The 17137-nt window shown below is 29.4% G+C and overlaps 1 protein-coding gene across 4 annotated transcripts in view; it reads right to left on the bottom strand.

The window, feature by feature from the left end:
- Nucleotides 1–7985: 7985 nt before the first annotated feature.
- Nucleotides 7986–17137, bottom strand: part of LOC147809931 (uncharacterized) — a 44171-nt gene continuing 35019 nt past the window's right edge. For 3 of the 4 annotated variants that reach the window (XM_087164688.1, XM_087164689.1, XM_087164690.1), the window contains 3 exons: nt 14343–14436; nt 10760–10938; nt 7986–8153 (listed from right to left, as the gene is read on the bottom strand). In XM_087164688.1, the coding sequence (XP_087020814.1) occupies nt 8085–8153; nt 10760–10938; nt 14343–14436 (342 nt within the window). In that variant the 3' untranslated portion in view covers nt 7986–8084. Of the gene's footprint in view, nt 8154–10759; nt 10939–14342; nt 14437–17137 lie in introns of those variants that run through there. The other variant, XM_087164687.1, reaches the window with a different exon arrangement.

The raw sequence follows: 17137 nt of genomic DNA, 5'->3' as shown, positions 1-17137 counted from the left end.
GTCTTAGCCGTTGTACCACATTTATACGGAGTTCAGGCTACTACATAGCTTCAAGTACCCTCTCCCGGATATCTAAAAAAAATACTTGAGGGGCCCTTGCGGCCCCCCTATAGCGTCTATAAAAAATTTTCTCGGCAGGGAGGTTTGGCTCATAGAGGCCAACTTTCCGCCCGAGTTTGAAAATTATAGCTTAATATTAAAGGGAGTTAGACGGACTAGAAATTTGAGCCTTTTTCCCGCCATTTTATTTTGTTTTATAATTTATTCCTTTATGCGTTCCTTCTCCAAGAAAGACGCTCTATTTTAAACATAGAGCATTTTTCGGATGCTAAACTTTCGTGAAAATATTGTAAAAGGAGTAAAAAATAATAATAATATAAATAAACTAATTTTCCGGGAATTTTCCAGTTTTCAAGCTGTATTTGAAATTTCTCGAATAAAAAAAATTTTTTTTTGCATGTAGGATCCTTTAATGTATCGAAAAACACATTAAATAAATAATATAATGTAAGAAAAAAAACAAAAGAAAAAAATATAAAAAATTTCAAAAATTGACCTCAGCCGGGGTTCGAACCTGCACCCCCTCGCTTAAGGCGTAAGTCACTACCACGCGGTCTTAGCCGTTGTACCACATTTTTACGAAGATCAGGCTACTACATAGCTTCAAGTACCCTCTCCCGGTCAGCTAAACAAAAGACTTAAGGGGCATTTGCTGCCCCCCTATATGGTACATAAAAATGTTTCTTTTTAGGGTGGTTTGGCTCATAGAGGCCAACTTTCCGCCCGAGTATGAAAATTATAGCTTTATATTAAAGTGAGTTAGACGGACTTGAAATTTGAACCTTTCTACCGTCATTTTAATTTATTTTATTTTTTATTCCATTCTGCGTTCTTTCACCAAGAAAGACCCTTGATTTCAAGCACAGAAAACATTTCGCAAGCTAAACTATCGTGAAAATATTGTAAAAGAAGTTAAGAAAAATAATATAATAAAAATAAACTAATTTTCGGCATTATTTTAATTCGGCATTATTATATTTATTTCGGTTTTTAGGCATTATTTGAAATTTCCCGAATAAAAAAAATTATTTTTTACTTATAGGATCCTTTAATATACCGAAAAACACATGAAATAAATAATAAATATTCGCGGGCCTGGCATGTGAAGCGTGGCGCAGTTGGTAAAGCTGTGTGGCAAGGTAGATTTGTTGTCCTGGATACCCTGGGTTCGAAACCCTGCGGGGGTCAACTTTCGAAATTTTTTAATTTTTTTCATATTTTGTTTTAATATATTTTTCGATATTTTAACGTGAATAAAGTGTTCTGTATATAAAAATATCTTCTTTTTTTTGGGGGGGGGGAAATAGCGAATAATAGCTAATTAACGGAAACATTTCGGATATTTATTACTTATTTATTTATTTTATTTTATGTTATATTTATAACTTTTTTTTCCATATTTCAATGTCATAAAGTGTTCTATATGTAAAAAGAATTATTTTTCTTTGTTAAAGAGCGAGTAATGTCTGAAAAAGAGACAAAATTCGTATCAAGAGGCACGCACACATCACATCTCGTAACTCCCTATAATATTAACCTATAAATTTTAAATTTGGCCCGAAATTAGAGTTTAATGTAACGAACAATTGTACGAAAGAAATTTTTTATAGTTCTATTAGTGGGAACACAATGGGCCAAAATACGTTTTGTTGACTAACCGGGAGGAAGTGTTTTAAGCTAAATATTCGCGGCCATGGCTTGTGAAGCGTGGCACAGTTGGTAAAGCTGTGTGGCAAGGTAGATTTGTTGTCCTGGATACCCTGGGTTCGAAACCATGCGAGGGTCAATTTTCGAACTTTTTTAATTTTTTTTATATTTTGTTTTAATATATTTTTCGATATTTTAACGTGAAAGAAGTGTTCTGTATATTAAAATATCTTTTTTTTTTTGTTGGGAAATAGCGAATAATAGCTAATAAACGGAAAAATTTCGGATAATTTTTACTTATTTATTTATTTTATTTTATGTTATATTTTAAACTTTTTTTTCAATATTTTAACGTGAATAAAGTGTTCTATACGCAAAAAGAATTATTTTTCTTTGTTAAAGAGCGAATAATGGTTGAAAAAGAGACAAAAGTCGTATCAGGAGGCACACCCCATAACTCCCTATAATATTAACCTATATATTTTAAATTCGGCCCGAAATTAAAGTTTAATGCAGGGTTCGAAGAAAGTAAGAAATTTTGCCCGTCCCCGAGGACGGCTGATCCAACAATGTACCCGTCCTCCTTTGAAACTAACCCGTAGCTTCTAAATAAATAAAAATACGATTTTCTCTTATTTATTACAAACATTTATATAAATTGCACAATGAATTAGTAGTTACTAGGATTACAAATACTAGTTTACTAATAGTGAAATAAGTATTTCTTTTATGAAATAATTTATTTCTTTTATGAAATAATTTAAATGACAAAGGTCAAGTTATCTGGAATGTCAATTTAGCCGAGGGTACTTCGTTTTTTAAATGAAACAAATATGACGTTTGCCAGTTCCACAATCAAGCCAATAATTTACAGAGGTTTCTGCACAGAAATCTGAAAGGGGTTTTCAATTTAGGTGGATGTTCATAATTGCATTTAACGCTTCTTGTTTAAGACCAGTACGTAATGTGTTTTTTTGTAAGCTCATTGCTGAAAAGCCTCTTTCAACCCCTGCACAGTAGTCCCAGACAGAGAAAACATCAATTCCACCAAGCGCAGTATGTTGCTGTATTTCTAGAATTGAGGCGCTAGACCAGGGGTGGCGAACCTTTTTGCACCAACGTGCCATTTTTTCTAAAAAATTGTTTATTGTGGTCATAGACGTGCCATCAAATAATTTTGATTTCGTGATTATTGGGAAAGTAATAATACTAAATACTATCAACTCAAAACTCTTTATATACTATGGAGAGAGAAAAAATTTTGCAATGTCTCAGTTATACGCATAATTCAACTTAAAGTAACACCAGCACTGCACAACTTCTGTTGTAGCAAATTAGATGACAAATAACTTATATTAGATTGTATGTTAGTTTAAACAGGACTGTTAAATTTTTTTGCTAGTTATTTATTGTTAGCTTGTTTTTTATGGTAATTGAGTTTTTTTTGGCATTAATTGTTAATTTTTTGTGAATTTTAATTTAATTGTTAATATGCTTCATAGTGAACTTTGTGATGGGTGGCGTGCCCAAAATATTGTGTCGCGTGTCATGAATGGCACGCGTGGCATTGGCTCGCCATCCCTGCGTTAGACTCTTGTAAGATAACAAAAATTGAAAATGTATCACGAATATTAACGGGAAAACCGCAGGAAATTTTTGACCGCCGAGGACGGGCGGACGGGTGGTTTTTCGAGGCCTGGTCTCCCGTAAGGAAAACATATTCTCATGAGGGTGGTTTGTTACCACTGCCGATAAACGCCCGACATCGAGCTTTCTAGACCTCATCCCGTGACTTAGCCAAAGATAAACAACGAGCATAGATTCATCTGATTTGAGACGATTATCGATCATATTTCCAACAGAATATCCTTGTTCTCCCTCTTTATAACTAAAATCAGCCAAAAGAATCCCAGCGCGTGAAGTTTTCCAAATACGGGGCAGGTCCCAGTAGTTCAGTCCATCCTTGAAAGTGACCCCCTTGAACCATAAATCGTATGTCACGAAAAACCGGTCATTAGATTACGGAGTGTTTTTGTCCATTACACAGCTGTAAAATGTGCATTTAAACGAAACTAAGCTTAAAGTAAAGATAATGGTTGAAAACCTCGAATAGGGTAAAAATTAGCTGCCATATAAAGTTTAATTCATTTACTTATAAAATAATAAAACTTTTTTACTCTTTTAAAGTCACGACACAATGATCGCCTGCTAAATTTTACTTATATTTCTTGATTTCTGATCTGAAAAGGTGGATAACTATTTTGTTTGTTTTATTCAATATATATTTATTATTTTTTAATGTAATTTTTGAATTACTAGAGAAAACTTATTTGTAACTTAGAAATATAATTTTTTTAATGTCTTTTACTGAATTTCTTTTATTTTGTAACCAATATTTTAAGTTTTTATTAAATTTAATCTTAATAATATGAACAAGATAACATTATAATTATTGCTGAAAAAAAAAAGCTTAATAAGGATAAATTGAAAAGAGATATTTACCACTGAAAAAGAAGATTACGCCATTTAAAATATGAACTTTTGCTTAAATTTTCATAATTAGATTTTAAGAAAATAACTCAAAATATTTCTTACAAAATAAAAAAATTTCAGTTAAATAAAAAAAAAATTACATTACTAATTTTTTTATAATCACTTCATATATTTTAATTAAAAAATAAAAGTAAAATGTAGCTTAATTTTTTTTGTTTGAAAATTTTAAACTTTGTAAAACAATTAATTTAAATTAAAAAATAATAATTTAAATATTGAATAAAACATACAAAATAATTATCAGTATTTTCATATCAGGAATCAAGAAATATAAATGAATGTCTCAGTTAGAAGGCTTAATTGTTGCACCATAAATTCACGAAAGATAAAAAGTTTTACTATTTCATAAGTGAATGAATTAAAACTTAAAGCAAACATATTTTACTCCGGGAGCAGCGGTATTTGCAAATTTTTAACCTCTCCAAGGTTTTCAACCATGCTCTTTAATTTAAGCGAAATATCTTTTTAATGCAGACATAAACTTCACTTGTATTAAAACACACTTAATGACTAGACTAGGGGTGCACAACCTGCGGCCCTTCGACTACAGAAGTGCGGCCAGCGAGAGCTTCTAAACACAATAAAAAATTTTTTTAAAAAATGGCAATTTTTAATCGCACTTTTAAGTCATCACGTTTTGACACAATCAATTTTAACAGATTCTTTAGTAATTGTACGTTTAACGCGCTTTCTTGAAGCCGAATTTATCGTAAATATAAATGATTTTTTTAAAACAGTTATTTCCGCTTTTCTACGTGATTTTGAAAATTTCGAATTTTTATTACGACGCGAGTTTCAGATCGCAAATTTAAATAATCAGTTTTGGTGCACATTATTTGTGACGATTTCATCTTAAATCTCAGTGATTTTTTATCGTTTTTTTTTGCAATTCTTTCTTTTTTTTCAAAAATTTTTCTCGGCGGTTATTGCTATGTGTTCCCACGTATTATAAAAAATTCCAATTATTCTGTTACGACATGCGAATTTTAAATCCTGCATTTAACGCGCTTTATTCGTGCTGAGTGCAGTATATATATATTTTTTCCTAATTATTTCTATACTTTTCCTAGTGATTTTGACGATCCCGTTATTTAACTATGATGTTATTATGACACGTGATTGTTAATCACGAAATTAAATAATCACTTTTTGATACGGTATTATGGTACAGTTTTATCGTAAATCCTAGTTATTTTTCCTTCGTTTTTATTTCAGCAACGAATATGATTTGGTCGAATGTGGTAATGAATTGTGATTTGATCAAAAACCAAATATTCGGCAAAAAAAAGAAGAAGAAAAAATCTATTGAACGCCGTACACTTGGGGCCAAATAGAAAAATCTTTTAGCAGTATAGCAACACTGAAACTAAAATTTCAATGCTCAGAATAATATTTCCTGGAAAAATGTATTCATAAATTAACTCTAAAAAATAAGGCCAATCAAGAACGTTTTTGAAAATGTCGAAAAACGAAACAGAGAACATAAAAATCAATCTTAATTTTTGAAATTTTTTTTAAAGCTGAACATCTGTTTTTCAATTACCAGAAACAGCCAAGAAAAAAGAATTAAGTAAACAGAAATGCTATTAAAAATTGCTGCGTTATAATGAAAACGTCTAAAAAAGTTTTTTTTATTTATTTAAAGAAAATAAAAAGATAGAAAAAATGTTCTTAATTTTTTAAGTGAAAATCTTATGCCGAAAATCTCAATTTAAATTTTTCTCATTGCCATAATTTTAGAAGAAAAAAAATTGCTATAAAATAAATTTTATTTGTAACTTTATTTTTAAAAAGAATGCTGAGTCATAATAAAAATGCCTAAAAAAAGAAAAACAGAAAAAACAAATTTTTCTTAGTTCCTGAAACAAAACTTTAATACTGAAAATCACACTTTTCTATGTTACTGGTTATTTATATTACAGTACAGGGAAAGAGTGATAATAAATTAATAGTATGAGACGTTCTGTTAAAATGCTGGGTTATAATAAAAACTGCAAAAAATGGATCCTTCTCAATTCTCAAAGTATCGAAAAAATGACAAAATTGACTTGTCTGATTATAATTTTTCAAAAAAAAGTAATATCTATAAAAATTCAAAAACAAAAAAATCTTAGAAAAATTCATTTCTAAAAAATATTCTGCCAAATATTTGACTGATCATACAACCAACTGAATTTTTCACAGAAGGGCCAAATACTCGTTACATCCCTCCCTAATTTAAATGCAATGTTATTGCAACTTGAAAAATTCATAAAATGACGGAAAACGTGAATTTTTAAACTGCTCACTGTTTGTAGTTTAGATTTAAATTTTTTGTTGCTTAAGTGATCTTTTTCGATAAAAAAAAGGAAAATGTTTATGATATAAAAAATCTAATAATTAATAAAATAAAATAATAAAGTGCATTACAAAATAAGCATTGAATTTTATTTTGAACTATCACAGTTTTGTTTTTATTTTAGGCTTTTGTTTAAAACCTACAAATTTTCTTCAATTAAAATATTTAATTTGAATTTATATTACTTAATTACGAATAAACTTTTTCCTACTTTCATTCTGTGGGCATTGCAGTTTTTTTAAATTTATTAGAATTTAATTCTAAAATGAGTTTTCATATAGTATATGATAAAAAAAAAATTTCTTTTCTTCAGTGTTTATTTATTTTGATAAATCTATTGTTCATATGATAAAAATAGCAAGTTTTTTTCTTGTTTTTGTAAAGGAAAAAAAAAAGTATAAGTTTTTTTATTTTTAAATGAATTCTAATAATGGAACACTACTAAGTTATTGATATTACTAAGTTTATTGATAAAAAAATGGAACGCTAATGTTTAAATAAACATTATTACATTTGTCATTAACATGTCTAAATACATGTGTGGCCCTTCGTTAGCCAACCTGCTGTGCAAGTGGCCCTTCACTCAAAAAGGTTGTGCACTCCTAGACTAGACGATCGAATATTGATTCACGTTTGAGACCTATTATTTCCTTTTTTTTTCTTTAAATATTTTCCCTTTTTCTTCTTATTTTTTTTTTTTAAAGAGATGGACATATTTTTTTTAATGAACTCTACTATTTACAAATATTATTAAAAATTATTTTATTTCATTTACTGTATTTTTTTATAATACTTCATATTGCTTAGTATTTAAATTACATAAAAAAAATCAACCACTTCAAAAAACAATACTTATTAAAAAATATTTAAAAATTAGTGCTTATAATAATAAATAAAATTTAGATATTAAAAGGATATCACCAAAATATACTTCGACGTCTGTTTTTTAGACAGTTAAAATATAAAGTGTTTTTCAGAAATCTTTATATTCAATCTACAAATTCATGAAATAAATGTTCATACTTATCGAATTAAAATATAAACAACAGTTCCTCATTTATTATCACCAATCTATTGAACACTAATGTGCATATATATTATTAAAAAAAATAATAAAATTTCTTTTTTGCCTTGACAACAAGTAACTGTTAACTGAAATACCAAGCAAGTGCACAGTCATAAGCACAAGAAACAAAAAATCTATAAAAAGGTATCTAATATTATTGAATAATAAAAAGGAATTGTTCTTTTTATACAAACAAGACATCAATCACTCTTTGTTTCTAGGATTTCACAATGGTTCCGTCTCCTAGCTATTACTTGGAAAGAACGGCAACGTTGACAAGGGAATGGTAACTTTTAAAGAATATACAATGAAAAACAGAAATTCACAATAAACAAAATAAATATTTAATAGGAATCATCATTAAAGTAAAAGTGATAAATAAATATTTTAATTACAAATGTTGAAGCAAAACATTTTATTTCAAAATTTAAAACTCTTCTTATTTTTTGTCTTCTTAAGATCCATGGAAGATGAAGCTTGATTACAAGCCTGAAATGAAAAAGAAACTGTATTTCACGATTTACATATAATAATAAAAATACACTTAGGTAAAGTGTTTGGTAGTTAAAAATCCCATAAATAAAATTTTTCTGAAAAAAATTGCAATGTTTAGTTTAGGAGAGAAAACTATTACAACTTCCAAAGGCTATAGGTGACAAGAATGTTACCCAATAACTGCGTAGAAATTTGATTTTAGATCTTTTTTAGACCATTTATTTATCTGATGTATCAAAACCATTATGAGTAAAATTAGTTGAAGGCAAAGACTGAGTTATCCAAAGTTAATCTGACAATGATTGTTGACTTCAAAATAGACTTGAAAATTTAAATTTTCAGTTAGTAGTCAGTGGCTGGTAGACTAATAACTTAGCAGCTAATTTTTCCTCCAACCAAATGAGTCAATAATCAATACTGATAGGTCATTTTTATTTAATTAATGATCCCAATTATTAAGACACAGTTCCCAGTAGAACACCGAAGTCAAGCATCACTGGCTGCGGTCAGTAAGCGGGTGGGCGACCACTTTGATCATCGGTCCTCGTTAAACTGTTTTACCATAAAGTGCTCGACTTTGCGCACAGGTCGTCGGGCTACCAAAATGGAAGAGCCATCCCCTCTGTAGAGGATCAAAATTGTGATGGCATGTCTTCGGATCATCCTCGGGGATATTTCCCGGACCGTCGCCAATAGCCCATTGTGCAGCTCTAGTGCGAAGTTAATAAAAAAAGGTTATAATTAAAAATTATGTAAAATGTTTTCGTTAAATGTTCACGAAATAAAAATGGTTTACTGCATTAATCTAAACTATCCTTTACTATATTTCGGGTAAACGTACGCAATGAGAATGCCTCTGTGGCTGAGCATTAATAAGATCTACGGCCCCTGGCCAAATTATTCGACGCACTATAAGATTCTATGTAAAATATTAATTATTTGGTGATACTATACAGCTTTATTGCTTTTACGCGGTTTGCACTTGTTTACGTTTAAATTACACGTTATATAATGTAAATTCGATGATAGATTATATAAATATTTATTATATCATGTATTATATTAGTACATTATTATTAATTCGACCAAATCATTAGACGCACTGTAGTTTTTTAATAACTAGTGTTTTAATAACTGCATGTTTTGCACGAGCGTATATGCGATACTTTTTTATTTAAACATACATCTAATGAGTGCTATTCTAGAGATTTTTTTATATACTTCCTATTTGTAATTATTGTTAAAGTATTGCATTACAGTGTTAACCAATTAATACACGAACGTAAACAAGTGCAAACTGGTTTCAGTTGTGTTAGTCAGTTGATAATTTATATAGAATCTTTAGTGCGTCAAATAATTTGGCCAGGAACTGATACTAGGCAAAATCGGTTGAATCGTTCCTCAGAAATCGAACCTTAAATATCTGACTTTCTAAGAATTCGATTTCACAGGAACTATAAAGTACGCTTTTGTATCTAATTTCATAAATTAAAATATCGTCTGCATTAATTAATTAGCCTATTTTCGGTCACCCCCTCAAATCATTAAGATTAAGTCCTGAACATGAAGATCCGATCATTAGATCAAAAGTTATTCGGCGTGGTCAGCTTTTTTGTTTTTCGTACTTTGACAATGTTTTTTGTTTTTTTCCCCCAGCAAGTTTGCACTTTATTTCCTTGAAGATATAAAAAAGCATCGATCACTTAAATCACAAATATTTGATTATTTCCTAAATCACTGACCAGAAAAGCATAGATTTTGAAAGTTAAAAGAACAAATTCATAAAAAGTGCTTTAAAATTAAAAAAACTATTTCATGTAAACATGAATTAAAACTTCTTAATATCTCCTTATATTTAACCTAGCCAGTTTTTTATTCGACACCATTTTGACTATCGGTGAAAATTAAGTTCTCCAGTTAAGTTTGTCTTCTAAAGGTAGCAGAGTAGTGAACGCATTTCTAAAGTAGTTTGTAGTTGCTACATTTTTTAAAAAAAGTAGTTATACTTAACTACAATTGTAATAAAGTAGAACTACAGAGTTAGCTACTGAAGTTAACTACAAAGAAAATGTAGTTTTACCGACCACCACCCCTGGGTGCTATCTATGGGGGATCTAGGAGAGCGACGAATGAATACCAATACTATTTGAATTATAAATCAAAACTAAGAATAAATACCAATGCTATTTTTATTATGAATGAATACAATTACAAAGATTTTAAATCAGGTATTGGAGATATTTAAAATATGGATAAAGCAGGATGGATTATCAAGATGATTTAACTGAGTAAATTATAGATGGTTATGCAAAAAATATCTTAAACTTTAAAATGGCAAGATTTCCATTTGACATATTGATGATATAAAATTTCATTTGCAAAAAAAAAATATTCAGAGTCAACATGTTTCGAAGCTTGAAAATATGCGCCCATTCTCAAGACTCGCCAGATTCGAATGAGGCATGAATCCTCACTCACATCATGGAGTCTTGAGAATGAGCACCTGTTTTTAAGCACTCAAAAAACTTTTTTTTAAGCAAATGAAGTTTTATACATATTGCCAGTGGATAAATACAATATAAAATGGTAGATTTCCGAACCTGTGCAATATTTCCTGCATTTGGACCTTCAGATCCCGAATAAGAAATTTCTCGTTTGACAGGAGCTTCTCTGTCCAGTTCTTCCTTATCTTCATCATATTGTATTGGAAATGAAGATTCAGATATCTCCTTCTTAATCAGCATTTGAGACTTATCTGGACTTTCTGACAGTTGATTTTCTGTAAGTCAATGGTAATTGTATGATTAGATTCAAATTCAATTATAAATGCAAGTTTTCTAAAAAAAAAAATAAACCTTTTGCTAACTTATAGAACGAAAGATTTTTCTGTAATATTAAAGTAAGCAAAAGAAATAAATCCACTACAATATTAATCTAAGAGCCGTGATGGCTCAGGTGATAGAGCGTTCGCAGTCTCATTAGCTGAATCGGGTTTGAATCCCAGCTGGTCGATACAAATTCCGCATTCGCCTTGCACCGACCACAGTACTGACGTAAAATATCCTCAATGGTAGACGGATCAGAGGTTAGAGTCCTCCTGCCATCAGGCTAACCTTGGGAGATTTTGCTCGCCATGTAACCCATATGTGGGTTAGTTCTATCAAAAATTCCTCCACGAAGGCAAATTTCTCACACTACTTGATACAGGAGTTCCCTTGTCTTCCAGATTAGGTTCAAAATTACAAGGCTACGGCGTGGAGCTTTAGTAGTCATAAACCAAAATATCGGGTCGGCTGTTCAATGACATTTTTAAAATAAAATACCTATCTAAAATCTTAATTGCCTAATTTCTATAAAATAATTCATCATAACGTAGTCACCTTCATCATAATGTAGCGATTATTTTTATTCAAGATGCTTTTTCTAAGATATGGGGATAGATTTGTGCAATAACTTCAGCAGTAATAGTTAATACAAAATTTAAAATGGTACAATACCATAAACAACAGTTTTTTTCTTCAAACAATAGAATACACTTCAATATACTTAACTGTAAGAAGATCAACCAATCATAAAAAATTTAAAATAATGTTTCAAGTTTTATTACAAAACAAATAAAACAATTAATGAAGAAAATAATAAAAATATAAAACGGTTACTAAAAGCACATTTTAAAAACATGAAAATTTGGTGCTTTTTACAGTTCTTATATATATTGTATAATTTTGTAATTGAAACTAAAACCCATAGAAAATACACAGCATTTTGTATCTTACATAATATGTCTTTTGGTCATTCTGTAAAAAATTTAAAAATACATTAAAAAATTTAAAATAAATGGATGTGTATAAAGGTACTTTGAAAGTACCTTTATACACATCCAGGGTGCATAACCAAATTTTTCAACAAAAAATAAGCATCTTTTAAGTACTTTTTAAGCACTCAAAAATATTTTTAAGCACTACATATTAACAAAATGCAAAATACTTTTCAAAGACTTTACATGATCAATATAAAATAACCAGTTTCTGACAAAGAACTATTTTCTTGATTATATTAGCCATTACAAAACAATGAAGAGGTTTTTCCATTTGATATCAGAGGGAGGAAAATGATGCCCAAAATTGAGAGTATCTTGCAAAATGCAGCACAGTTTCAGAGAAGAAAATTAATAAAAAAAACAAACTAACGTATCATAAAAAATAATTAATTATTAATTTACAATAAAAACAATTATTATCTTCCAAAGCAAAGCAGATTATACAAATGAGACTTAGAATCTTGCTTTAAACGGAAAAAAATAATTTAATTATGTTAAATCTTAGTGGCACAATACAATTAATTATTCCCTTTTTTGTCAGATGTAAAAAATCTAAAATGTATCGAGATTTTTTTTAATTTTTTAAATTTTTTCTTCTTTTTTTTGTAAATTAAAATGTTTTAACACATTTGTGTAAAATAACCTGTCTTGTTACAGTTTACTATAATAATTATTTATTGTATTTTCTGTTATTAATGTGATTTTCTTAAAAAAACTGCACTTGTGAGAGATTCATTAACAGAGGTTAAAATTTTTAAATGATATAGCCTTTCATTTAACAACTTATAACTTATTGAAACTGTTAGAGTTAATAGTAATTATTTCTAAATCTTCAATTTTTTACTTTGAACATGATACCTTGTTTGTTTAAAATTATCAAGTTTAAAATTTTGGTTATCTGATAGACCTTACAGTGCAATTGCCGAACTGGAAATTTGTACGTGTACAATGCAGAACATAAAACTAAACTTTTTGCTTTCCTAATAAACTCATATGAACAAAATTTTCTATATTCTATGTTTATACATCATTTAACATGTTTCTCATATATTCCTTAGTTTTTACCAGCTCTTTTAGGATAAAAGGGGAAACAGTTATCAACTTTGGAATGCAAGCAACATTTACAAACTTTCACTGCACAATTCCAATTTTGAACCAATTGTCAAATATTTACCAACAAAACAATAAAATTAAATGTTAACATATAGTTGGTTTGCAAAAGAACTTTCTTTTTAAATAAAATGTGTTGTAAAAGGTTATAATGAGATTGAGAAAATTACCATCAATGTAACGATTTTTAGACAAACATTGCTGTTAGTGATTGTAAGAAAATGAGTGATTAGTTGGCTTTGCTGAGAAAGAACAATTTACAGATTTCATTGGATGACAATACAAAAGCTTTCAAAACAGAGTGCAATAAAAAATCTATTATTAAATTATAATCAACTAATTTTTGGAGAATTTTATAAAGTTATTAAAACATTTTGAATTGTTTCCCCAGAAGAAAAAATACTCCAAAAGAGTTGAAACAAACTTGAATGATAACTGGAATCAGCCCATGGACTAGAAGAAAGAAAAAAAAACATTTATAAACAGAAGCTAACTCATTCTTCTGTCTCCACCACAATCTTTGCCTTTAATAAACTGCATAGTCCCATAGCTTCCAAAGAGGTCAAAGGTTTCTCCATTCATTTAGCAACTGTGAGAGAGTTTTTATGTGGCATTCTAGTTTAACAGGGTTATAATAGTAAATTTTAAAGCAAGCAAAATATTGCTAATATGATGATATTTCAGCTGTTTGGTGATAAATATCCATTTAAAAAAAAGGAGGTAAAATAATTTAAATTAAGAAAAAAAATTTCAGCTTTTTTTTAAAATTCTCGATTTTTCCATGTTTTTATCTAAATTCCTCAAATTTTTCCAGTATAAAAAAAATTTCAGGTGGGTGGCTACCCTTATTGTATATAATGCAAGAATGTCGTATGATTGTGCAAATAAAATGTTCCAAATGGCAGAAAATAAACTTGTCCCAGACTTTTGTCATATTGCAACAATTTTGGACTGTTTTTGATACTTTCCACAGGTTTTTGATGTGTCATATCAAAAACCAGTTATTGATGTCAAAAACCAAATTTTGTTCAAATTTGCAAAAGAGAGAGAGACTGATAGTCAAAATCTGTCTTCAAACGTCAAGATTAAAATTGGAAGAGAAGGTTACAAAATAAAAAAATTATAAAAGTCTGTTTGAATATGATCAAACACATCTTTTTTTTAAACTTCCTCAATTCCTTTATATTTAATTTTTATAAACAGAGATTATTTTTAAATTACATTCAGTTAAAACAATAATAATAATAACTTACTCTGAAGTTCCATAACTTTTTTTCTTTCGACGGAACAGTCTCGCATGTATCTTTGAACATTCAAAAACGAATCGACAATATCAGCATCAGAAACCTGAAACAGATTAACTAAAAATTAGTTTATTTCTTAAGTTTAAAAAGTAATAAAGTTGACACAATACATATACAGTTCAATAGATATATACTTGCATGCAGTAACAATTTTGAAATGTAAAATTAAAATGTTAATTTAGCTAATAGTTAATAAAAAAGTTGTTTCTTTTTTGAATGGTAGCTTTTGCAGAGTGTTTAGTAGCTTGGAACTTTAAAAAAGTGACTTAGGAACCAAAAATATTTTTTCTTTATATATATATATATATAACAGTCGGTGAACAGCCGACCCAAATTTTTCGGTTTACAACTACTAATGTTCCACTCCGTAGCCTTGCAATTTTGGACCTGATCCAGAAGACAAGGAAACTCTGAATCAAGTATTGGGAGAAATTTTGCCTTTGTGAAGGACTTTTTTATGGAACTAACTTGTATTTGCGTTATATGGAGTGGAAAACCACAAAAACCTTTCACGGTTAGTCTGACGGCAAGGAAACTCTCACCCATGATCCATCTACCACTGAGGATATTTTACATTAGCACTGAGCAAGCCAGGTGCGGTATTTGTATGGACGAGCCATCACTGGGATTTGAACCCGGTTCACTTCATTGGAAAGCGAAAGCTCTATCCTCTGAGCCATCACGGCTCAATTTTTTTTTTTAAATAAGAGGAACTTTTTTAGAAAAAAAATGACAAGTTTATTTAAAAGCTGCTTTTTTTTAATCAGAAAAGTATGTACATAGTCCCTGCCAACTTGAGAATGATTTTCTCCAATTGTAGTAAAATAAAAATTATATTACTACTATCAGCAGAAATATCTGTTTTATTTGGCTCAGAGTTCAAAAATAACATTGTATTCATTTTCATCCACTTTTATAAATATTAATCCTTTAATATGTAGTGGTGGTCCAAATCATTTTAAATAAAATTTAAAAATCCAAGAAAGTAATAAAAAGCATAAACTTTACTACAAATTGAAATGCATTTAAAATTTTATAGAAATTGCGTAAAAATCTGCAGTTATGTGTATAGTGACAGGGTGCATAGCCAAATCTATCAACAAAAAATAAGCACCTTTTAAGTACTTTCAAGCACTTAAAATATATTTTTAAGTATACACTAACAAAATGCAAAATAATTTTCAAAGACTTTGCATGATCATGATAAAATAACTAGTTTCTGACAAAGAACTTATATTAGTCAAGAGATTTTTCGGATCGATATCAGAGGGTGGAAAATGAAGCCTGGAATTGAGAATATCTTGCAAAACGCAGCTCAGTAGTACATGAGAGTGCAATCTCACCGAACCCAGTTCAGTAGACACACATGCGGACTCGCAAGTATTTCATCAAACATGTAAAATGATTGGAGCTTTCATAAGCTAGGGACCGACGGTGCGCCAAAATAGATTGTGATTGAATGAATTGTGAAAATGTTGCATAGAACAATGTGAAAAGCACGCTTTTGCATAATTTGTGGTGAAAATCGACATGGTAAAGAAAAAAATCTCATTTTCGAAAAGGGAAAATTAGGCACTTTTTAAAAACACACAAAGAAAAAAGCACTCTCAAGAGGTTTTAAAAAATGAAAATTGAAAATAAGCACCTTTAAGCACTTTTTAAAAATGCTACACACCATGAGTGATATCAAATGTTCCAACAGAGATATACCTAAATAAAAGTAATGAATGAACACAGATTTGCAACTAATTAAGATCTTCAAAAAATTGATAATTAAGGCTGAAAATCATGCTTTTGTATTAAAACGATTAAAATTTTTGCAAAAATAAACATAAAAAGGCACATAAAAATTAAGTTATATTACTAATTAAAATTTAGTTTTATTACTATAAACTTTTTGTGAACTGTACAAACCAATGTCAATCAACAACATCTTTCATACAGCTAGAAGAATGGTCATCTTTATAAAACTATAATGAATTAACATTTGGGCCACCGCAACTCATTGTAAACATATTTTTATAGGGTGAGTTAGAATTTGATAATGCTACTATGATTTAATCATGCAAAATTTTACCACCAAAAAGAAAAAGTTAGAATGTATTTTTGTACAATTTTGTGTTAGATTAATACCAAATTAACAAATTTAAAAAGACAGCGTTTGGATGCACCAAGTAGTAGTGGTTTTATAAATTCTGCCAAACAAGCTATCCTTGCTTGTGGCTTGGCATATTGCAAGACAAAAGAAACCCCATAATATTGCTGAAAAACTTATAAAACCTGCTGCCATTGACATGGCACATATCATGTGCGGAGATGAAAGTTCAAAGATATCATTATCAAATGATACAATTCGTTTACGAATTAATGATATGTCATTTGATATTAAGAATCAACTTATTTCTGCTATAAAAATTGCTGGTTTATTTAGTATTCAACTGGATGAAACAGCAGATGTAAGTAAAGATGCTCAACTCATGGTTTACGTGCGGTATCCAGGTTTAACAGCTATACAGGTGGACATTTTATTTTGCAAACCAATGTCAACAACAACTAGAGGTGAAGATATTTTTCCTATAGTCGATTCGTTTTTCAAAGAAGAAGGATTAAATTGGAATCAGTGTTTCAGAATTTGCACCGACGGTGCAGCTGCCATGACAGCATCTCAAAAGGGATTTTCGACAAGAGCAAAACAAATGAATCCACAAATTATATCGATTCATTGTTTGTTACATAGACAAAAT

The sequence above is a fragment of the Parasteatoda tepidariorum genome, chromosome 5 (genome assembly GCF_982258835.1).
Source record: "Parasteatoda tepidariorum strain Cologne lab strain chromosome 5, Ptep-v5.0, whole genome shotgun sequence".
In the NCBI taxonomy this organism is placed as follows: Eukaryota; Metazoa; Arthropoda; class Arachnida; order Araneae; family Theridiidae; genus Parasteatoda; species Parasteatoda tepidariorum.
This window is presented reverse-complemented; position numbering and strand designations above follow the sequence as displayed.